General features: G+C 37.2%; 2 protein-coding genes across 2 annotated transcripts in view; both read right to left on the bottom strand.

The window, feature by feature from the left end:
- Window positions 1-106: 106 nt before the first annotated feature.
- On the bottom strand, window positions 107-17,570 carry LOC137650032 (uncharacterized). The gene is made up of 10 exons (XM_068383049.1): window positions 17,422-17,570; window positions 11,907-11,975; window positions 11,602-11,735; window positions 11,232-11,435; window positions 10,739-11,093; window positions 10,207-10,598; window positions 7,869-10,034; window positions 7,302-7,577; window positions 6,882-7,006; window positions 107-6,753 (listed from the first exon to the last, which is right to left on the bottom strand). The coding sequence occupies exons 1-10, from the start codon at window positions 17,471-17,473 to the stop codon at window positions 348-350; spliced, it is 10,179 nt and encodes a 3,392-aa protein (XP_068239150.1). The 5' UTR covers window positions 17,474-17,570; the 3' UTR covers window positions 107-347.
- A 4,511-nt stretch (window positions 17,571-22,081) lies between these two features.
- The window catches only part of LOC137649286 (apolipophorins-like), a 14,706-nt gene continuing 11,787 nt past the window's right edge, over window positions 22,082-25,000 (bottom strand). The window contains exons 11-12 of the mRNA XM_068382273.1: window positions 24,377-24,416; window positions 22,082-22,209 (exon numbers count right to left, since the gene is read on the bottom strand). Coding sequence (XP_068238374.1) covers window positions 22,082-22,209; window positions 24,377-24,416 — 168 coding nt within the window. The remainder of the gene's footprint in view (window positions 22,210-24,376; window positions 24,417-25,000) is intronic.

The raw sequence follows: 25,000 nt of genomic DNA, 5'->3' as shown, positions 1-25,000 counted from the left end.
TTCCAACAACATGTTTGATTTTTTGTATTAGTCTGTTTTTTTTTTATTTAGTAAATAGCAACAGCTATTGTGTTTATCATTTTCTATAAAGGTAGATAAAAAAAGATTTCTCCATAATTTTTATTGTAAATAGTATAATCGTATATGTACAAAATACATGATCACTCGTCATACATGTTCTTTAATAAAGTTTTGATATCTGTCTTATGATGGAAGATTACAAAACATGGAAAATTTAGTTACAGGTATGAAAAATAGGAATTTTTACAATTTATTTTCCCTTGAGTGGTGATCTATAAAAGTAATAGGTAGCATAATATGTTTTCGTTGGTAGGTCGAGTAATCATTTAAGCCAAAAATGAGAAGAAAGACGAATCTGTTCTGATATGGAATTTGCCAGAATATTCTTCTCCAAACTTATATCCAGCACCCAATTCATAAGGAGCCTTAGTCCTAATGATGATATGTCCGCCATAGTGGACACCACCAATCACCACATCAGCTAATATCTTTGGAGCAAATACTTTGAGAGGGATCTTGAGTTCTCCTTCAATCTTCTTGAAGTTCTCAATTGGTGTTTCAACATTCAAGAACACTTTGATATCATTTTCATTATTCTGAAGACGCAGCTCTGTTGTGAACTTTACTGGTTTGTCAACATAGAATAAAATCTTTGTTTGTTCGTCTTTCATGTACTGTGCCCCAAACTTCATCTTCTTGTAGCCGGCAAAAGGTGTGGTGATGATAAGCTTAGTTCTTATATCATCTTGAGACAAGACTTGGACATCCATGATTCCAGAAAGGGATTGCTCATTGTTCTGAAGTTGCAGTTTTATTTCCATATCTTTCATGATCTCTCCTTTGATTTGTCCCTCGCCACGAACCATTCCAGTTGGAATGAATGGAGATGTAATCTCAACAAGGAAATTACTACTGCCTCTTTCGTAAGTCAAGTCAAAGGTATTCACCTTATCATTGAATGTTCCAGTGAGGTGCATTTTCACTGTGCTAGAGAAGTTCATTACTGCCACCAATGTTGCTTTGGTTATGTTCAGGATGGGAATTTCAACATTCAATGAAAATTCAATAGCTTTATCAGCCAAAGAATATGAACCTTCTACAACATGACGCTTACCAGCTGCTGTTACCTCACCTTTGAAAATCATATTTGTATTATCACCATTAAGAAGAGCATTAATGATGACATCAGTAGGGAGTTTGGGAGAAATAATTTCAAGAGCCAAAAGGTAGTCAGCTGGAAGTTGGTATGTCATTCTCCAGGATGCTTGAACTTTATGAACACCCTGTGGAGTCTCAATAAAGAATGCAGCGGTGTCAGATTTAATTTTGATAGTGGCTGTAAATTTACTTACAAGTGGGGAGTCAGCGCCCAACAGGAACTCAACTCCATCAATCAGGTTGAGTTCAAATTTGAGTGTATGGGATGCTGATGTGACTAGTGTTGTGGCAAAGGTCAAATGTTTGTATGAATCGCTAGGGAAAGAAATGTCAAATGAAATTTCCCTTTTGCCATCAATTAAAGGTGATTCAACATCCAATGTTCCTTCAACATGGTTGGTGGCAACATTGAATTTAGCATGGATTTTGTGTGTCTGGGAATTCAAAACAGTGAGAAGAGTACCTTCTAAGTTATCAAGGGATGGGAATTTGGCCTCAAGGGTGAACTTGCGGTTTACATTCATGATTGTTGAATCTACATCAAGTAGAAATGTGGAGTCTCCTAATGCAAACTTGCCATTAAGATCTACTTCATAAACACCAGATGGTAAATCAACCTTCATATGAGTCTGTAAAGAAGACCAAGAGCTTATGATTATGTTTCCATTTAAAACAATTTTTGATAAAGCATGAACTGGAGTGTAGATCACTAGGTCTCCTGTGTATCCTTCTTCAAAAGAAGCTCCAACAAGATTGCATTTCATGGTGTAAATTTCTCCAGCCAAATTCAGTTTAACATCACCAGCAATTTTTCCATTAAGGTCAAGTTCAACTTCTCCATGAATTTTAGGAACCAAGTAGAAAGGAAGAAGAAGATCAAGTTTTCCTTGCAATTTTTCTCCTGCTACAAATTTAAAGTAGCCACCCATTTCTTCCATCCCTCTGAAAGGAGTGTGGATATTAAGTGAGCCCTCAGAGAATCCGAGTAAATGTCCCGATACAGTGATAGCCTTGAGGTTTTCATCTTTTCCAAGAGATATTTGTAAAGTCTTCTGGTCAGCTGCCCAATTTACATTTGCAAGGAACTGAACACGATTCCAGCCCATGAAAGTAGATGTGAAGTCCCAGTTAATATGTGCTTTTGTTCCTTCAACTCCTGCTCCAAGTGTAAAAGAGTATTCATACTGGTCTGATGTCATTTTAGACATAATAATCTCATTAAGGTTATCAATGTCATATTTAATCATCATAAAGACATTACTGAAGCCAGGGAAAGGTGATGTGGCCTGCAGAGTGACTTCAGAGGTACGAGGGGACAGATTCAAAATACCGCTCAGAACATAATTACTTTCATTGTAAATGATATTAAGTGTAGCATCTTTGTGGCCTTGTGTCCATTTGTAAGTGAATCCGAAGGATATTACCTTCAAGAGATCAAAAGGTGTTGTAAGTTTAAATACCATGTCATTGACTGCATATGATATATGAAGGTTGAATTTGTAAGTGCCTAACTCAATGTTAATGTAGCCAATTTTCTGGCTGAAGTCAATGTGTCCATCTACAACAATAGACTTTACAACATCAAATGGAGTTTGGAACATGATGGTGAGCTTATTGGGAGCATATTCTCCATGGACGCTGAAGTTCCATTCATTTGAGTTCATAAGCATTTTCAAGCTAGCATCTAACTTGTTATTTTGTTCATCCAAGTTCAAAGTGTATGATGCACCTAGAATTTTATATCCTTCAATAGGAAGATGTAGTTTTATGGATCCTGATGTTAGTGAATATGCTCCTTCAACAGTAACTTCTTTTTCAAAATGACCTTTTTGGACAAACAATGAAGCTGCTATCTTTTGAGAAAGAATATTATATTTGATGTCGAGATTTAGTTTCTCCCAGTCAGCAAAAGGAGTTTTAACTCCTACCAAAAGTTCCGATTTCATAGGAGTGAAAATTGCACGAGTTTTTATTTCATAATTTTCTCCATTCCTGTTGAAGTGTAGGAGACCTTCAACTCCATTTTTGAAGAGCTCATAGTTTATACTGACAGCGACATTCTTGACAATTTCAATGGGAGTTGAAATTCCAATAGATACACTGTAGTCAGTAAGAGTAACATCTGCGTTGTAATCATATTTGGTATGGTCCTTTTCAAATGATGCTAGGACTGTATGTTTATCATTGTGTGCACTGTAGTCTCCAATCATCTTGATTAACTCGAAACCTTTGAATGGGGTATGAATCTCAATATGGAAGTTGTTATTCTGGACACTAGTCTTGAGGTAAAAGTGGTGTGACTCACCTTCTATTTTCAAATCAAGTTCAGAAGTTTTGACATCCTTAGTAAAATCAAACTTGGCTTGAACGTCAACAGAGCTGAATCCAGGAATTGGTGACTGGGCAATGATTTTAACAAACCCATTTTTGTAGATCAGTTCTCCTTCAAAGTCAAGAGAATAGATGGTGTCATTTAATGTAAATGTAATAAGCAATTTCTTGTTAGTGTCAACAAGATTGGAATCAAATGCAAGATCCACTTTAGACAGATAGACGATAGGAGTTTCTAAAGTGATGTGAAGCTTAGGTTTGGATGTGTTAAGAAGAATGTCAGTCATAAGGTGGAATTTTTGTGCAGATACCGAAGCTTCAAAATTACCAGTAAAATGATTTTCTTGCCAGTTAAATTTTCCAGAGAAGACAATAGTCTCATATCCAGGAACCGGCGTCATCAGTTGGGCAGTAACTGCATTATTTTCAAGGTTCAGGTTTCCTTCTACTGTATGAACAGATCCTTCTTTATCTAAGGAAAATTTGAAATGATATGGCATCTCAGTAAAGTCAAAGTTACCTTCAAGGAGTAGATGTGTCCAACCATCAAGAGGAGTTGTTATTTCTGTTTTGACATGAACTTTTGAGACTACTTCTGAAGATACTTCTAATTTCCAGTGATATTGACGGTCATTTCTGTAAGCTGTAATATCTGCAGCTTTTAGGATGTGTTGTAAATCCAAGGTGGCTTCTCCTCCAATCTTCTTTGCAAATTCGAATGGTGTGGTGGCTTCTAGTTTTATAATAGGAGCTAAATCTTTGGAGAGGTCAATGACACCCACAAGAGAAATGTGACCAGCAGCAAAAGATGATTCTAGCTTAATTTGCTTGATTGGTCCTCTCAGAGAATATGATAGATTTGCAGAAATCTCTTCATAGGTTGCAAATGGTGTGTTGATAGACAGGTTAATTGTTCCCTTCTCTAGTTTGACATGCAATGACCCTTTTACCGAAATCTTTTGGTCATTCTTAGATACAAATGCATCAACTGCAGTTTCACTGAAGAAGAAGGAAAACTTCATTTTTTCCCAGCCACTAAATGGTGTGTCCACCTCAAGGATGATTGTCTGTGCTTCGTATTTTCCAGTAAAAAGAATCACTTGTGAGCCATAAATCACTTTTACCTGTGCTTTTTTCTCATTTATATCATACATTACCTCAAAAGCCATGTTTTCAAATGAAGTAACAGAAGAGTGAACTTCAATGTGTGCATTGTTGACATTGTACATCCATTTACCAGTCAATTGAATATGGTGTAAAACATCAAGTGGAATTTCAGCTACCAAAGACCAGTTTCCTTCATTAATGGATCCAGAAAGAAGTCCTGTAATTTCAAACTTTTTGCCAAAAGTAGCTACTAGATGGATCCTTTTCTCAGAGGAAACAAAATCATAGGAAGCTGCAGCTGTGATGGGAGAGCTAAGGAGAGTAGATTCAAGTTTTAAATTGCTATCCATTTTTCCTTTTTTGATTTCACCAGCAACATCTAGGAGAATATTTTGATTTCCATAATTGAGGCTGAGATGGGCAACCTTTCTGGGTGACAAGTCTAACTCTACCTTGTAACCGAGTGTTTCCATGAATGGAGTTCTTAAGATAGATTGACAAGAAAAGATTTTGTCAAAAACAATGATGTTTTCAAGCTCAATCTTGCTTCCAGGTACGTATTCCAACACAATTGTTGGTTTATATTCAATTCCATTATCTTGATGGTGAACTTCTGCCTTAATCATGGATGTCCAAGGAGTTTCTAATGTGACTACGGTATCAAATTTACGTGAATTTGCATTATTATTGTTATCAAACATTATGGCTAAATGAACAGATTTAGTGTCCCACATATACTCCATGTCATGCTTGGAAAGTGTTCCTGAGGATGAATGAACATTCTTAAGTTTATACATTCCATTGACATTGAATGTGTTCTGCCAATTCCAGATATCTGTAACAGAAATGGTATGGTCAATAGTAACTGACTCCTCATATTTGGTAAAAATGAACTTTGTTACTCTCTCATTTCCATTTTTGAGACTATCAATTGTAACCTTGAGGTCATCGAGACCACTTAATGTAGAAGTGATGGCAGCTTCCAAGTTAGCAAGACTTTTGGAAATATCAAGTAATCCTTTGACATAAACAGTAAGTTTCTCTGCATTGAAATGAACATCTAAGGTAGAGATCATGTTGGTGTCAGTAACTTTGTGATTCAATGCGATGGAGGCCTTATTGGCAGGAGTGAAGAAATCTACTGTTAGGATAATATCTTCTTGCGATTTCATATGACCATGAGCCTCTAATTTGAGATTGCCATAGTTTGACCAGAATCTTGTTAGCTCAAATTTAGTATTAAATTCCTCGACGTTAATGGTATGTTCAAGAGTAGCAGTAATAGGGTGAGTGAAGGGTGTGATGAATCGAAGATCCGCAAGAAGTTTTGTTGTTTCCCCTTTTTGCAATTGTCCATTTACATTGAGCATTGATTTCCTGTCACCCATGATACCTTCCAAAACGAGACTAAGCTGTGACCAATTGAATTTATAATTGATGGTGGCAGTAATCTCAGGTACTGAAGGTGAGGGAATGTTAATTTTTAGAGCCAAAGTAATATCTTGCTCACTAGCAAGAACGACGACTCCTTTGAGATTGGCTGTGGCTACTTTATCACCAAATTTAGCTTCAATGGTTGATGTAAGATCATTATTGCTCAAAACATGGTTGAAGTTGAGTAGTATTTTATCTGTGAAGGGTGCTTCAAATGATAGCGAGGACTGGACTCCATCACTAGTTAGAAGAAGTTGGAATGCAGATATGACTTTCCAAGAATCCCAGGAGGCAAGAAAATCGGTCTTAATAGAGTTTTCCTTCATTTCATGATCTAGCTTAAAGCTGATGTGCTCAAACTGAGAGAAACTGCTACTAAAAGCTACTTCCATGTGCAAGTTATTATTAGGTACACCTTTTTTCATTTTTCCATTGATATTTAGAGCTACCTGCTTTGAATTCTGCCAGGAAGCCATGATCTGTGAAGTAATTTCAAAGTCCTTTAAGGTGACTGACATAGAGGCTTCTTGTTTTTCAAAACCAGCAAAAGGTGTTTGCACTAAAACTGAAATTGATTTAGTCTCACCAAGAGTGTACTTTACGAGACCAGTTACAGTTTTTTCGTTCCACTTTGCTTCAAGTTCAATGCCACTACCTCCATCTATTAGAGTATACTTAAAGGTTGCATCTTGGTCAATAAATCTGGAAGGTAAATAGATATAATAAAACGTTATTACATAGTATATTGTGAAAAAATGCATATTTCATAAGTAAATATTTCATAAGGTTTTCAATTATACTATTTCTACTATTGCTTGTTTAAAACTTACTTGACATGTGACATGGCTCCATCAGTTGTTAATTGTCCTTCTATTAAGAACATAGCTGTTGGATCAACATCCTTGTTCCACTCACCAGTGACGTGCATCTTTTTTACATCGGCGGTCTCGGAAATCTGAAATGAAAAGAAATATATTTTTTTTCTATGAAAAATACTATACCATTATAGAGCAAAAGTACCAATAGCTTTTGTATTTTACTTGAAATACTTGGAACATATGATATGCATCAAAGATAAAATTCACACTGATTGGAACGAAGGGTTGAAAGGAAATTTATCATAAGCCTTAAAACAATATTAAAAAGAAGGGTGTTTAAAATTTAAAATGCTATGCGGATTCTTGTAGGTTAAATGTACATTTTCATAGTTTATAGCATAAATAACGCATTTTTCAGATAATTAAACGTACATAAGCATTAACAAGAATGTGTCGAATAATGTTGGCTTCAATAAGGGCAGAAGTTTTTGTTCCCTCAAATTTGAGATCATAGTTTTGTCCGTTGACTGTTGTATGGATTTCTGATGTAGCCTTTTCTGAATCTGCATATAATCCAAGGTTGCCTTTGATGTCAATAGTTGGGGCCACTAAAGATCCATTGGCAACGACATTGAATTTCCCTCGCACAGAATTGTCTTCTAATTTAGCTTCAAGTATATAAGCTTCTTCTTTTATGACAGCCTTCACCTGAAATTGATTGGTTTTTTATGAATCTGAACGTGTTGACTTTTAAACTTAGAGTGTTCGTACTAATATAAATATAATTACTTAATATTATTGATAAATAATAATAGTTGTCAATGCATAAATAATATGAAAGCTCTATATGTTAGGAATACTCGTTAAAAGGATAACACAAATGACATACAATTCCCTGATATTTTAGTTCAGTATTTTCAGTGTTACTGTGACATCAATGAACAAGTATAAATTAAAGTTTTACCCTATTATTTACCATTTGAAATATGTAAAAATTACCTGAGCTTTGTACTGTTGATGTTCTACCTCTGTGAAAGTCATGTCCAATGAAGCTCTGAAATCTACAAACTGGGATGGATCTATAGCAGCATGAAGTGAATATGTGCTCATTGAATCAGTTAGTTGCTTAATGAGTTCGGTTTCAAAATGTATTGTGTGCTGTGCTCCATAAGCATATATGGTATCTAGCTTTGCAGATATCATTGTGTCATAGTAATCGAGTTTTGTTTTGAGAATTCCTTGAATTTTCAGAATTTCACCAGTTGGTATGGTTACAATTATGGATGGTTCCAAGATAGTAATATCTTCAAGAGTCTTTATCAGATTGGTTTCAATTGAATATACCTCGCCACTGTCCATGGAAAGAGCACATCTTAACTTCTTGTTCAAGTTTGTCCAATTGTAGTCAAAGGTTCCCTTTCCTGACTTTATTGGTGTGTGAACATCAGCAGTGATGGAATTTTCTACTTTTGTTAAGGTTAGGGATACCTTATGGTCATTTTGTGAGCCAGGAGTATCAAGAAGAACTTCCAACATATCAGTGTCTCGTTTAAAGTGCATCATGTAACCTGTCTGAGTACCGGTCTTTTTAAGGTAGATGTCCATTGAGAAGGGACCCATTGGTGAGGTCATAAATGAACCGCAAAGTTCCATACCAAGAATATCAGGAGTACATCCTTGCAATTCCTTTTTGTGACTGGGTTCTTTTTTCTGGTGTTCATTGTTAACTATATAAATAACTTCGCCTTTAACATCAAGAAGTTCTACTTTCTCTTTTGGAGAATTGATTGCGATATCAACTACCTTTCCTTCTACAATTTGAACTTTTCCATCTAGGAATGTAGATGTATGAAGTGTTGAGGAAACTCTTAATCCAGTCTTTGTGACATGAGCATCAAGAATGATGTTACCCTCAAATTCTAGTGCAGCTGAAGGGTGCAAGTGTCCTTCTACATTGAAATTTGTAAAAGTTTCTGCTTGGAAATTGCTTGTCATTTCCAGTCCAAAAGTACCAACGATTTTTGAATCTAGTATTAATGGCAAGCCAGAAACAGTTGGAATGTTCATGTGCATGTCAAGTAACTGAACCGATTTTGTATAATCAAGCTTTCCTTGTCGAAGAATGTCAAGCAAGAAATCCAGAGGATTTGATTTATCTGATTTCATGAAGAAGTTTTCCATTCCATGGAAGTGGTGATAATGAAGCTCATTTCCAAAAACACGTAAGTAGTAAGATCCTTCGGGCTCATCTGATATTTTGTCCAAGAATCCTTCTAATGTAGTTGATTCTGCATTGGAATTTGATCTCATATTCTTCAATACTTGCTCAATATGTTCCTCAGGGAAATAGCCATTAGATCCAAAGAAGCGTTCAATGTATGCCTCAAATCCATCAATTCTACCACCTATTTCAAAGAAGTTAATAGATTCTCCAAATAGATCAAGTGTAAGATTAAGCATAGCTGAACGAGGAAGGTAAGATTTGCTGTTGAAAATAACATTGCTTTCTAATGATGCACCAATATTAAGTTCATTCATGAAGAAAGAAGACTCATAGTTTCTTGAGAATCGCAAAGCATCAGAATTGAATTTCTGTTGCAAGAGGTCTTCATCAATCATTTTGCGGATCCATTGCTTTTCAGGGGCAGCAGATTCCTGCATGTTGGTCATGTGAGTCCAAATGAAAGATCCTACTTGATTTACTCCCTCTGAGATTAGTCTTTCCTTGACAATATTGATGAATGATGGAGTTGGACAAGACATGAATGAAAGATAGGCAGCTATGCGTAACTCTGGATCATATGATTCATCTTGGAAGAGAGTCAAAATTTTAGATCGATCGTACTCGCAAGGGGTGTGTCTCCAAGCATCTAAAGCAGCAATGCGAATTTCCATATCATTCTCTTCTAAGTAACAGGTATCTAGAATAGACTTTGCATTAACCCAATGTCCAGCATTGCCCAAAGCTTTCAAAGCGACAAGAATATTTTCCTTCTCCTCTTCATTTGTAAATCTACATCCTGCGCCAAGCTGTTTTTCAATAAGCTGTACAATATGTTGAACTCTAGGTTCTGCTTCACAAGTTTTATGCAGTTTGCAGAAGTTGTTGATGAGAGCTGATGTTCCAAGGAGAGCCTTTTGGCTAGGTTGTGTCTCAAGAAGTGGCTGGAAAAGAAAAAAAAATCAAGAGATTATAATCTTGTTAATTTTTATATCTGTCCCTATATAATAAGCAAGGCTTATAATTGTAGTATACAGATGCGGAGAGAAAATATATTGTCCTTCTTAAGCTATATATGCAATCAATAAAGAAATGAAATATAATGTTATAACTCACAGCAATAGCATTCAGCATTTCTGTAGTTGGATGTTTGTTGAAAGCTAAAGAAGTAAACCAAATGTCTTTCTCAATTTCATTTAATTCTCCTTTAAGGATAAGGTCTCTAACAACGGCCATTGAAGGTGCTGTTCCGACTAAGGGCAAGGCATCAAGCATAAACTTATGGGTAAGAGGCTTGGTGGCACTGGCTAAGATTTGAGATAGCTGAGAATAATCCATATTTTTAAGAGAGTCTACAAGCTCAGCGAAGAGAGTAGGTGTGTTGCTGTGAATATCTGCACCAGAATCCATAGCAAGATCACTTAGTAGCTTTTGCACATGTGCAGGATCTTCTTCAACTGGTTCAAAGATATCCTCATATACCAGTGTTTTACGGTAGAACTCAAAATCTGAAATAAGAGAAATTTTATTAGTGAACAGAAAATGTTTACAGAATAAAGGCTTCCTGTCACATAAAATGTGAAAATTGAATGAAGACACCCTTTGCAAAATTAGATGTTTCTCATATTAATATTCTCTGATAGCTTACCTGGTACTCCTGTCAAAGCTTCTGTTGATTTTAAAATCAGTGATGTCTTGACTGTGGTTTTAGCAACTTCCTGTCCCTCTCCAAAGGGCCTAGCCTTGTAAATTTCTTCACACTCAGAACTAATCATGATATCATCCTGTAATTTTTGATGGCAAATATTTGTTGTCTTCATCAAAGGAAGGTTCTGAACCTCTGAGTCAGTATCATAAGTAGAGGAGATAATATGAGCTGAGAAATCGGGCCTTTGGCTACAGGTGTTGATGTATGTGATCCTCTCCACATTGACAACATTTCCCTCAGTTACAGACTTGTAAGTTGCATCACAAACTCCAGACACGTCCTTTTCTTGAAGGGTCTGTTAGAAGGAAATCATAGTTAATAGCTTGATTGTTAAAATTAATGAACTTGCATATAAAGTGTACCAATATGTTTAAAAATGATATTGGTTATGGAATTGAGTTAGTAGAATTATCCTTCATATTCAAAGGCCTACCTCGCCACCATGGGAGGTCATGGTGTTCTGGAAAGTTGATAGAAGACCTCTCTTGATGTTGAGCACCCACGTTGGCTCAGAAACTACACTGCAAATATTCTCAATCATGCCATCTTGGAAGGAGAATTTCAAAGGATTCTTACTTAAAGCCTCTGAAAATTTGCCAGCAAGAGCTGGATTCCCTTCAAAGTCGACATCGGTGAGCTGTGAAAAGATTAATGTTACTCTGTTATTAACTTTTACATATGAACTGTGAACAGATTAATATCACATCATGATTAACGTTTAAATTCGTGGCCCAAATTATTGTTAGATTTTATTCATAAATTACTAGACTGTCATGGATATTATAGTGACTTGAGATTCTCACCCTTAAGATGTATTCACAAGGCTCTGAGACATCAATATGAGCAACAGCTTTGATCTTCATTTCAGCATCATCACCAGCAACTCCAATGAGAGCAGATGTCGTTGTGATAGAATAGTCGTACACATAACTCTTCCCTGTGTTTTAAATAACACATAGTTAGTAATATATTAGGAGCGATATTAATGAATATATTTAAACTTGGTATATAAAATTAAAGATAGATCTCATATACATTAAGACATTGCTTTTGCAAACTGAGATCATTGTCAGGAATTTGTTAAAGCACATTATCTCCATGTTCTTACCTGTTTCATAAGCAAATGCTAGTTGAGCTGAGCAGTGAGAAGCACATGATCCAGCTAGAATTGATGGAGCTGTAAAAGATATAAGAATGTATAAAGTAGGTAATTCAAGGATAGTGGGGTACAATTTTCATTTATATTAGGGCATAATATTGCACACAGGGCTAACATAAATTGCATTGATCAATGTTGCTAAAAAGAAAATTTTCAATCTTCATTATATTTGAATATTCCCAACTAGTTAGTTTCTTGTAAGAGTATTGTAAAGTTTTGTGAATTCAAATATGCCTGGCTAATTTTGTTGACCTCATTTTGTTTTTCTTTTCCCGTGGTATTTTGGTTATATCATTCAGGTATATCATTTGGAAGTAAAGGAAAAAGTAGTTACTTACATGTAATGTGTGAATAATTCTAGAATAAGAGTTTTGCCATTATTACTCTGCGTAAATAGACTCATTTAATTTGTTTACCCAAGCCCGGGTAAATGGGTAGGGTTGGCGGCAGGAAAGGCATCAGCAGGGAAGGCATCTGGCCATGAAAAATTAGCCCCCCGAAAAATGGCCAGTGAAAATTGTGAAAATAAAACTAATGCTAGGGCGTTTTCTGAGGTGACACGTAGGGACCTCGCCTGATCACTCCGAAAATTTGGCAAGGGCTACCCAGTCATGGGCAGGCTTGGTCAAAGAGGCAAGATCAGAGGAAAATATCAGTGGAGAGGATGACAGTAGCAACTCTAAATGTGGGTACAATGACTGGAAAAGGGCGAGAGCTGGTTGACATCATGGAGAGAAGTAAGATTGGAGTGCTGTGTGTGCAGGAGACCAGGTGGAAGGGAAATAGAACTAGGCGAAGGTTGTAAATTTTATTACAGTGGAGCCAATATGGAAAGAAGAAATGGTGTAGTAATAATATTTTCGAAAGATTTGAAGGAAAGTTTGATTGGGGTGAATAGGAAAAATGACACAATTATGAGTTTAAAGCTGGGACTGGGAGCAACAATAGTCAATGTGGTCCGTGCCTATGCCCTGTAAACTGGACGTAGAGAGGAGGAGAAGGATACATTCTGGGAGGAGATGGACCAGGAGCTTGGAATAATTCCTGGAAGGGAAAGGGTAATTATAGGAGGAGATCTGAATGGCCACGCGTAGGGAAGGTATAGAGAGAGTGCATGGAGGTTGGGGTGTGGGTGAGAGAAATGATGGGGGAGAAATAGTAATTGATTTTGCAGTGGCTTTTGACCTAGCAATGATCAACACCTTCTTTGAGAAAAAGATTAATCGGCTGATTACTTACAGTAGCGGTGGCATGGAGAGCCAGAAAGATTTGCTGCTGTGTAAGAGAGACAATCTGACGGAGGTTAGAAATTGCCAGGTGATAAATGGAGATAGTGTAGCAGCGCAACACAGGTTAGTGGTAATTGATTGCAGACTAAGGAATTGTAGGAGAAGTAAAAAGACGAGAATGGACCCAAAGATCAAGTGGTGGAAATTGAAAGAGGAAGAACTGAGTCTTGTTTTTAATGAAAGAGTGCTGGAAGCACTAAGGCTACATGAGGATGTACAAGAATGGTGGACCGAGAATAGTAAAGTGATTCTAGGGATTGGTGAGGAAGTACTTGGAAAGTCATCAGGAAGAAGTCCCCCAAATTATAAAGAATCGTGGTGGTGGAATGATGAGGTGCAAGAACAGGTAAAAACCAAGAAAGAAGCCAAGAAAAAGGCAGGTCTATCAGGACAAGAGCAGGATAAAGAAAACTATAAACAGGCTAAGAAAGAAGCAAGAAGAGCAGTAGCCAAGGCAAAGGCAGAGACATTAAAGGAAGTCTATAAAGAGATGGAAACACCAAAAGGAGAGAAGAAAATATTACGAACTGCTAAGGCCTGACCGAGAGGCTGCATCGAAAGACCTGACACAGATAAGGCAAATAAAAGATAGCAATGGTATAGGTCTAGCAGAAGAGAATGAAATTAAAAGAAGATGGGAAACTTATTTTGAAGGACTATTGAATGAGGAGAACCCAAGAACAGTATTTGAAGATGGACTCCCAAACGAGGCAGTTACCATAGGAGTGACTAGAAGAGAAGTAGAATGAGCAGTAAAGAAGATGAAAAATAGTAAAGCTGCAGGACCGGATAATATACCAGTAGAGGTATGGAAGAGTCTTGGAGAGGAAGGCATAGATATCTTGTGGGACCTGTCGTAGAAGATCTTCAATCAGGAAAAGATGCCAGAGGAAGGGAGAAGAAGCCTAATCATTCCCATCTATATTGGGAAGGAAGACATCCTGGAGTGTGGCAACTACAGAGGCACAAAGTTGATATGCCATACTATGAAAATATGGGAGATGAAACAACAATTGGTGAGGAGCAATTTGTATTCATGCCTGGAAGAGGGACTGTAGAAGCAATATTTGCTTTGAAGCAGATGATAGAAAAACATCGGGAGAAACAGAAAGGCTTACATATGGTCTTTATTGACATGGAGAAGGCATACGATCGAATACCACGTCAGGAGCTGTGGAGATGTATGAGAGTAAAGGGAGTCCCTGAGAAATACGTTAGAATCACCCAAGATATGTATGAGAGGGCAGAAGCAAATGTTAAGAGCAGTATATGCCTAACAAAAAGTTTCCCAGTAAATGTGGGACTACATCAGGGGTGTGCATTGAGCCTTTACCTATATGATCTGGTCATGGATGTAGTAACACAAGGTATTAGGGATCAGTCTCCTTGGTGTATGCTTTTTGCTGATGATGTTATACTGTCTGGCACTAGGCGAGAGGTAGTAGAAGAGAAACTGGAGGAGTGGAGAAGAGAAATAGAAAATAGAGGATTGAAGAAGCAGGAAAAAGACAGAGTATTTGAGATTGAAAAATGGGGAGAATGGGGAAGTTAGTTTACTGGGAGAGAGATTGAAAAGAGTTGAACATTTCAAGTATTCAGGATCAACAGTTGCAGAGGATGGTGATCTGGGGGGCACAAATAAACCACAGAATACAAGAAGGATGGAAGAATTTGAAACAAGTGCGTGGAGTACTATATGACAGGAAAATAGGGGTTAAGTTGAAAGGTAAAGTACACAGAACAGCTGTGAAACCGGCAATGGTGTATGGAGCGGAGACGTGGGCAATAAAGAAGACAGAAGAGAAGAAACTGGATGTGGCAGAGATAAGAATGTTGAGATGGATGTGTGGGGTGACAAGAAGAGATAAGATACGGAATGAAGTAATTAGGGGTACCACAGGAGTTAGAAAACTATCAGATAAGAAAGTAGACTGAGGTGGTATGGTCATGTCATGAGGAGAGATAAACAGTATATTGGGAGGAGAGTGATGGAAATGGAGGTACAGGGAACGAGAAGGAGAGGGAGACTAAAGCGAAGGTGGAGGGACTGTATCAAGGATGACCTTCGATCAAAGGAATTAACCAGTGATGAAGTGTGAACAGAGATAGATGGAGAACGCTGGCCAGAAACATCGACCCCACATAAAGATGGGAAAAGATGCAGACAAAGAAGAAGAAGAAGAAGAAGAAGAAGAAGAAGAAGAAGGGAGTGAGGGAAAGAAAATGTGATGTCTCGTTTGATACATTTATTTATAAATCCTATTGATATGTATATTAAACTCTCCGTTTTGTTAGTTTGCCTATGTTAACAATGAATCGTTATTTATTAGACATTAATGCAATTAAATGTTTTTAAATAATTGTCCTGTAAGTTGGTCAAGGCACAATCATTTATTAAGATACCGGTACTACTGCTAGATAGTTATTGGGTCATGAGAATGGTCGGATAGTATTATCTTTATACGGCTTATTTTCTCTTAGGCTACACATACGCCGAATAGTCTGGGCTATTCTCTTCTTTACTCATACACCTGACAAAACTAAGGTAACTAAAATATTCTTCTTCACTCAAAGGGTTAACTAGTGCACTTTATTGTTCAGTGGGTACTTTCCACTTGGTAAGGGTAAAAGAGATTCATGCTTTGGTAAGCAGCTCTTTTAGGAGAAAGACACTGTAAAATCAAACCATTGTTCTCTAGTATTTGATATTACGATAGCCTCTGTACCATGGTCTTCCACTGTCTTAGGTTGAAATTGTCTTGCTTGAGAGTTCAGGCACACTATTCTACCTATTTCTGTATTTTCTATCCTCACTGGGCTATTTCCCTGTTGGAGCCCTTAGCGATATTATAGCACTCTGCATTTCTAACCTGGGTTGTAGCTTAAATAATAATAATAATAATAATAATAATAATAATAATAATAATAATAATAATAATAATAATAATAATAATAATAATAATAGATATGATATCATTTCTGTTATTCTTCCTGTAAACGTTTACCTTTACTAGAATATCAGCGATTTTTTCTATTATAGCTGAATGTGATCAAAGCCTCAATATTTCTTGCAAGATATTTAATTTAAGATTTACGCAGACGGTAAAATTGTTTCAGCAATTAGATCAAGCTTGGAAGCTTGGATTTTATGAAAGAATGAAAGAATGATCTCTAATTTGAAGAAACATGACATCTCTATTTGTTGTGAGACCCATTGGTAACCATTGGATTAAATGATGTCACCACTGTAATATTCTGCATTAGAGAAGTGAGACTAAACTGATTTAATACGAATAAATGATCCCCATTCTGCCTCTTTCTAAGGCCTGTAACTGACAGAGAAACTTCTGAAAGGACAGATAGCTGGAACTAAATGAAATCAAATAGTTTTAAGAAGTAGTATTGATGTGTTCTATATTGAGCTGGAAGTGTAGAATTTACTATTACTTGTTTTTCATTGTATTTTCCGTTTATCGTCATTGTATTGACAATGAGAGAATTAAAATCAGAGAAATCTTTATTTGTTTTTCACACGTGTCTCTTCAATATCCATTATTTATGGACTCAGCATGTCTGTTAATGCTAGCTACTCTTCAATGGTTGTTTGAAAAATGTCGGACGGGATTATAATGATTTTCATACTTGAAAATGTTTTTAATATGAATGTAAAATTCTAAAGAATTGATAGTATTTGGATTGTGGTTCTGCACAAATATGTTAAAATAATACCGTATATCATTAGATTTTCCTTGTTACATCACTAGGCTTTTTATTTTACATTTCTACAATACATTTTTGTATCAGGTTTTTTCCTCAATTAAAGGCCTGAATTTGTAAAATCTTCCTTTACCTAGTCTGTGTTCAGTTTGACTACTACTACTACTACTACTACTACTACTACTACTACTACTACTACTACTGATAATAAAAATAATACTAATAGTAATAATAATTATAATAATAACAATAGTAACAATATTAACAACAGTTCAATGTTACAACCCACTAAGTGAGGGTAGGTCTTCTGTGAAGGTTTATATCTTAACTAGTAACTTGAGTATCTAAAGGAATGCAAATGAGAGAGAGAGAGAGAGAGAGAGAGAGAGAGAGAGAGAGAGAGAGAGAGAGAGAGAGAGAGAGAGAGAGAGAGAGTAATGTGATATGTCAAGTCTTACCTGCAAGAGCCGTGGAGGCCAGAGCGGCGATCACGAAAAGAGCAACCTTCATCTTGGGGGCGACTCACGCTGTCAGAGTTAGACAGGTCTAGTCGGAGCTCCAGAGGCTGTCGTCCGTAGCCCGCGGCTGCCTTATATACGCGCCTGATCGTTGTTTTGGAGGGTCAAAGGTCGCTTCGTTTGGGGCACCATACTAGAGGCACAGTTACTTTTTGTGTCTCCGGCCGTTAATCATTTCCTCTTCAAGATAAAGATCAATCTTTGTTGTTCCATTATTTTTATCTGGTGTTATGTCACACAATGCGATGTTCTGTATTCGTAACTGTCCAGATAAGATGGGAGATATTTATAATCATTGTTTGTATGTACAATTAACGTAACCTATATGTATTAATCAACTTCGCATTCACTTTAAAACTACCCCTGAGGGATTATATAACCCACTGAAAACATTTCATAGCTACAAAATGGCAAGCTCTCTGGAATAATGAATCTGCTGAAAATAAGCTAAAAGAAATGAGGCCGATTGTTTCCTTATGGGAATATTCTGTACAGAAACAGGAATCAAGTAATTTTAACAAGATTGCGTATAAATCACGCAACACTGACGCATGGGTATTTGATGTGCTCTCCCCGTGAAGCAGTGTGACTGGATTTTAACTATAAAACATATCTTTAGCGACTGTAAAGCTTTGAAAAGAGTGAGAGACTTATGTTTTGGTGAGAAAAGTTTTATTGACCTTGTATCAGACTGAAAATTTCTGTTTTTGAGGAGCTTAATTTTTTTTAGGAAACATGGTTTTTATAGATAAGATTTACATTTTTATTTATCACAGATTTTTGCCTCATAATTTATTTATTTTTTTTATCCATAATATGTAGTATATATTCTTTTTTTTATTTGTTTAACATTGATATAAATAATATTTTTCACGATGATAATCTTACCAGCTCTGTAAGAGTCCAGCGTGACTCATTGGGCTGGTTAATCTTCTTTCAATAAAAAAAACTCAAGTTGGTAACTAATCTCTTGATTTTACAAAATGCATCTTTTGCCATGGATATTTTTTTTTCTTTTAAGGATCTACCATCACTTGTAACATTACATCCTAAATAATTAAAACTATCGGTTTCTTTGACTGTTTCAGCATTGATTCTTATATCTGTTCTTGAGGGATTTCATCTTTGGTGATAACCATAACATCTGTTTTCTTATCATTTCTTGACCAACGTCTTTCTTTGCTTGATTGCTCTAAAGTACTGATTAAAGCTTTAAGTTTTTCCTTGGTGTCTGGAACAAGTGCTGTATTGTTATCATCATCATCTCCTCTTACGCCTATTTACGCAAAGGGCCTCGGTTAAATTTCACCAGTCGTTACTATATTGAGCTTTTAATTTAATGATTCTCCATTCATCAAATCCCAATTTCCACTTCATAGTCCTCAGCCATGTAGGCGTGGGTCTTCCAACTCTTCTAGTCCCTTGTGGAGCCCAGCTGATCGTTTGGTGAATTAATCTCTCTTGGGGAGTGCGAAGAGCATGCTTAAACCTCCATCTACCCCTCATCATGATCTCATTCAAATATGGCACTCGAGTAATCTCTCTTATAGTTTCTTTTCTAATCCTGTACTGTCATTTAACTCCCAATATCGTTCTGAGGGCTTTTTTTCCTCAAATCTAGTATATTTAATGGAGATTGTCTCAATGTCATACCATGACTCATGTCCATAGAGTAATAACAATCTTACTAAACTGATACACAATTTTATTTTTAAATGTAATTTCACGCGATTTGATTTCCAAATTTTACTTAACCTAGCCATTGTTTGATTTGCTTTTTCAATCTTCAACTAAACTCTAATTCTAAAGACCCTGTATTGGATATTTTAGTTCCTAGATACTAAAATGATTTTACCTCATTAATCCTTTCTCCTTCCAATGATATTTCATCTTCCATTGCATACTCCGTTCTCATCATGTCTGTCTTTCTTCGATTTATCTTCAGTTATCTGGTATCATTAATATTGACTCTTCCAACCTCAATTCCTTCCATAGCTCTGAAGTCTCCCATTATCATTTCACTATATAAATTGAAGAGATGGCGTGATAGCACACAGCTCTGTCTTACACCTTTCTTAATGTGTTGAGTCTCTGATTCATCATTTTCTACTCGTATTTACAGATGTCTATTAGTTCCGATATAAATTCTTCATCATTCTCTGATCTTTCACATTGATATTTATCTATTCTAGTATCCTTATAGGGTCTACATGTCTAACCACATCAGAAGCCGTTTCATAGTCAACAACATAAACGAATAGAACCTTTGTTTTACTTCTATTGCTATCTCCATTAATATTCACAAAAGAATATTCTTTTCGTGTCCCTTTATATCTGATAAAACCACTGGTAATTTGCGCATTGTGATAAATATTTATTTATACAACTGTGTTGCAGGCTGATTCACACACGCTTGTACACGGTAAGGGTATTTTGTTTTTTATCGTTTATCTCGCTCTACAAGTCACTATTAACAGAATCAGTTAAAGTTTTCATGAATTGATGTGATTGAATTTTTATGACCTTCTTCCATTGAAACTCTTGTATATAAGCTTGCTGCCTGTTGAAATAATGTTATTTGCATTCATCTCGCCTCTTAATTATCACCTAACTGCCTCCTTGCTGATTGGTAACGAGCAATGTGTCCATTCCCTCCCGCCTGCCCCCTCACTGCGTTGCCCTACTGTTTGAAGATGCCTCTTACCGAACCTCCCTCTTCGAGACACGGTGCCTCAATGAAACTAACCCCCTTTGCCAGCGGAGAATTGTTCACCTAGTTTCAGCATGCTGAAGTCCATTTTCTCATGAAGGGCGGGATTCAGTCGAGCACCAAAGCAGAATATGCTCTCGCGGACAATTTCCCAAAGGACACTTTCCCAGAAATATCCATTGATTGCCTTTGCGTGCAATTACCCCTATAGCATACAACGCCCTCAAAATATATATCCTGGAGCAGTACTCACCATTGCCAGAAGTGCACATAGCCAATGTTTTATCAGCTCTCTCAACATCCATTGACGTACTAAAAGGAGTTGGTCTCCCTCAGGCCACAGTTAGACTACTACCACTCCAGATTCGTATCTGCTGCAAAGAAATGTGTGATCAGTTGCCAGTGGCCAATAAACGTGTAAGTAGGCCACCCCTGTCACTAATGATTTCTTTTTACATGATACAGGTATGGGTGATTGATTTTTGGTAGACATGGGTACACGCCTTTCTCTTCTGCCAAGGCCACTCAACAGGACACGAGATAGTCTTTCTAAATCTACCGACTTCCGCCTAGTAGGTGCCTACAGATCTGATATGCCCACCCGTGGTTATGAGAGCCTCACATTATTGATTGGAAATATCAAATATCATCAAAAGTGTCTTGTTGCAGATATCACATTGCCAATACTCAGCACTGGTATCCTCTCACATTACCACCAACTGATTGATGTCGACCACCGACTGTTAGTCAACACAGACTTTTACTCATCCACACTTCTTGAACCCGCCCCCTCCGAGCCCGCTCTCCATATCAGCGCACCCGCGGAAGCCTATGCCCATCTCTTCACATCATACCAAAAAGTCTTCCGTCCAGAACATCGCCAAAGGCCCACCATTCCCGACAAACACAGTATTTATAACCATATCAAGATGACAGGGCCCCAGTGTTCGCCAGATTGAGGGTTCAGGCACTGGATCGTTTGACAGCCGCCATGGAAGAAATGGGCCTTTGCCAAAAGTCTTGCAGACCATGTTTATCACTTTTACACATCGTTGTGAAAAAAGATGACTCGCTTGGTCTGTGTGGGGATTACAGACGTTTGAACATGCAGACAGAACTGGATCACTAACCCCTCCCAAACATTGCCGACGTGACCTCCTACTTACACACAGCGAAGGTTTTCTCTACGCTCGACCTCCTGAAGAGGTATTATCAGATGGCCATGAACCCAGAAGACATCCTCAAGACTACCACTACCACCCAGTTTGGTACATACACCTTCAATTCCTCTTTTTTGCCTTTTGTAATGCTGGGGCCACGGTTCAACGTCTCAGGGTTTAAATATTAGGGGACCCCTCTTCTCAGAATGTTATATGGATGACATGCTTATGTTCTCTTCCTCCAAAGAGGAACACCTCCATCACCTACACATCGTACATGACCGCCTACAACAGAACGTCCTTATATTCCTGTACAACATGTGTACTTTAGGTGCCTTGGCAGAAGCTTAATGAAATGATCCAGAGTACCAAGCATGTAGGACATGTTGTACATCCCTCTCCTGGGAAGACGTCCGTCTCAACAACTCCAACGCTACCCTCATTTGCGACATCAATAACGGTAGACCTAGACCATGTATACCTACTCCCATGTGTTGACAGGTGTTTGATTTCATTCATGGCCTTTCTACTGCATGTCTACTGATGACGAAGTTCATTTGGCACAGCATTACTAAGGATGATAAAGAGTGGGTCTGCACTTGTACTTCATACAAACTTCAAAAGTACATCGACACACAGATTCAGGAGTGGGTAACTTTCCTCAACCTCAGCGACGCTTTACCCAAATTCACGTCGATGTAGGTGGGCCCCTACCCAAATCACAGGGACATCATTCCCTGTTTACTGTCATCATAGACCGCTCCACTCGTTTGCCAGAAGCCATTCCCATGCAAATAACAACGTCTGCCTCTTGTACATCTACCTTACTCTCAGGGTGGATATCGAGATTTGGTAACCCTGAGGATATTATTTCTGATAGGGTTACCACTTTCACCTCTCAGTTGTGGACGTCAATAGCAAATCTCCTGGGAATCACTCTACATCAGACAACCTCCTACAACCTTGTTGCCAACGGAATGGTTGAACATTTTCATCGCCCCCTCAAAGTAGCTTTGATGTCTTAAGGACACCCTGTATGTCTCGGCAGCTGAAATGGTGTATGGCAACCCATTGCTCGTCCCTGACCAATTTTCTCTGTAGAAAACCTTCTCCAACAATCTCCAGTGCCAGTGTCATGGTGTGGGAAAATTCACTCCATGCCGCCAATCTTACAGGCACCCAGTGAACCAACACATACCGACAGATTTGCAGAAGGCATTCCACATTTTCCTGTGCAATGACACCAACAAAACACTGCTAACGCCCCCTTACACAGGCCCTTTTCCTGTAATACGTCTAATAATGAAAGTGCTCTTAGTGAACATTTGTGTCAAAGAACAATGGGTCTCCATTAATCGCCTTAAACTTGAATATCTCCTGCATGATGACCCACCTACAGTATGCCTCTCAAGAGCAGTACACCCCATTTCGCATGTATGTCTTTCTTTAGGTGGGTAGCCATATACTGCATGTGTTTCACACATACTTGTACACTGTAATGGTATTTTCTTATTTATTGCATATCTTGCTTTACACCTCACTGTTAACAGAACCATTTTAAGCCGATCTTTTCATGAATTGGTGCGTTTGAATTTTTGTGACCTTCTTTCATTGAAACTCTTGTATATAAGCTCACTCTCTATTGAAATAAAGTTGGTTGCATTCCCCTCGCTTCTCAGTTACCACAGATCTGCTCGCTGGCTCAATGTACTCTCCTCAAGCTACCCACATCTCGGTTGTTATTTTATCTTCACGTGTTGCTTTACTGCTTTTCATTTGTTTTAAAGCTGCATCTATCTCTGCTATGATTGTACTCAGTCCCTCTCTATCGTCTTTCAAGTCTTATTGTCCTACTCTGTCATCTAACAATTCTCCAATAAATTCCGTCCACCCCTCTAGTATTTCTGTAGATTCCATTACTATAGTTCCATCCGAATTTTTGAACCAATGCCGATGTTTTTTTTCTTTTGAACAGTAATTTCTTTCACTTTGTCCTATCTTCCATGTTCATCTATACATCCAAATCTTCATCTTTGTCACAAGTCCTATACATCCGTCTCTCCTTTGCATTTATGTATTCCCTCTAAATAGTTCGATGTAAAGCTTTATATCTATCTTCATTTTTACCTTTTAGTATCATAAAGACTTCTAATGTATGTGCCCACCATTCCTAGACATTTTATATTTCTTTATCAATTTCCTCCAAAACTTTCCTTTTAAACTCCCTCTTTTCGTCATCCTCCTTTATTAATATGTATCAATTATTCGATCGTAATGTTTCTGGTTTTCTCTCTCTTTTCACCTTCAAAACCCCAATGAGAGTTAGTGTTGTGACACTACATAATTTTTGCATGGGAGAACATTGATGTACTTTACTTCCAAAAACTATTGCAGTTTGTAAAAGAATATAACCTAAGCGTATCTCCTAGCACTCCCGTATATGATTAAGTGTTTCTTTTTCTTTTGAAAATATATATTTACATATCTATGTAAGAGGGTGTGGTAAAGTAAAGTATATTCTCTTCCTATTGTGTTTGTTTCACCAATCTCATGTCTGCCATGCCCATGACCAATCATGTGTTGTTGACCTTATGCTTGACCACTCAAATCACCTCACACTATGGTGCATCATTCCAATAGTTCTGTTATTGGTGTGTTTACCCAACTTATGTTACTTATGCACCAATAATGTTTATGACTCTCCCTTCAATCTCATGATTTAGTCATTATTAGAGTTCATTGTATTCTTCAGTTTCCTTTGATAGAACTATACTAACACAATTTCTTCCTTGCCCATTTACTTCACCATAAAACACCTTGTATGCACCACGATTCTCCTTTTCTTTCTTACCTCTCAATCTTAGATCTCAGGATGCCAGAAAACCTTAAATCAATCAATCTTACCTCTCAATCGTGTTATCATGAAAGAAAAAATCCACCATAATAAGCTGGCAGATCCTAAGACTTTGCGATCTATGTTATTTGGTTGCTTTCGCTCATGATGCATTAGCCCTCGTCCACTCACATAGTTGCGTATTGTATCTGGGCGTAGTTTGCAGAGTACGCTGCAGCAAAATTCCGTTGTACATTATAGTTATTTCCTGATGTTTTGGCAAATCAGTTTCCAGTACTAGATCTCTGCCTTGTCACTATCATTCCTGATTTTCTTGGGTTTGGGACTGGTCCCAAATAAGATAGGTTGCTCCACTAATGGCTTTGATATATATATATATATATATATATATATATATATATATATATATATATATATGTATATATATATATATATATATATATATATATATATATATATATATATATATATCATGATGCAAAAAATATATTTATATATAGTATATGTTTAAATGTCAGGACTGAATAAGAAATAAAACGATAAGAGAGATTACTAGAGTGCCATATGTGAATAAGATCATGATATGAGGTAGATGGAGATGGTTTGGGCATGTTCTTCGCAATCCCCAAGTGAGATAAGTTCAACTAACGTTCAGCTGGGCACCACAAAGCAATAGAAGAATTGGAAGACTGTGGCCTACTTGACATGATTAAGGACTATGCAGCGTGAAGTAGGAGATAATGTATGGAGAAGTATTGGATTAATATCTCAAGATAGGAACAACCACTAATATAT

Source organism: Palaemon carinicauda, chromosome 11 (genome assembly GCF_036898095.1).
Source record: "Palaemon carinicauda isolate YSFRI2023 chromosome 11, ASM3689809v2, whole genome shotgun sequence".
NCBI lineage: Eukaryota > Metazoa > Arthropoda > Malacostraca > Decapoda > Palaemonidae > Palaemon > Palaemon carinicauda.
This window is presented reverse-complemented; position numbering and strand designations above follow the sequence as displayed.

Coding starts and splice junctions, on each gene's coding strand:
- LOC137650032 (XM_068383049.1), bottom strand. CDS start 17,473: ATGAAGGTTGCTCTTTTCGTGATCGCCGCTCTGGCCTCCACGGCTCTT. Junction 11,736..11,906: donor AGCATTTGCTTATGAAACAG/GTAAGAACATGG, acceptor TTTAAAACACAG/GGAAGAGTTATGTGTACGAC. Junction 11,094..11,231: donor TGACCTCCCATGGTGGCGAG/GTAGGCCTTTGA, acceptor TCCTTCTAACAG/ACCCTTCAAGAAAAGGACGT.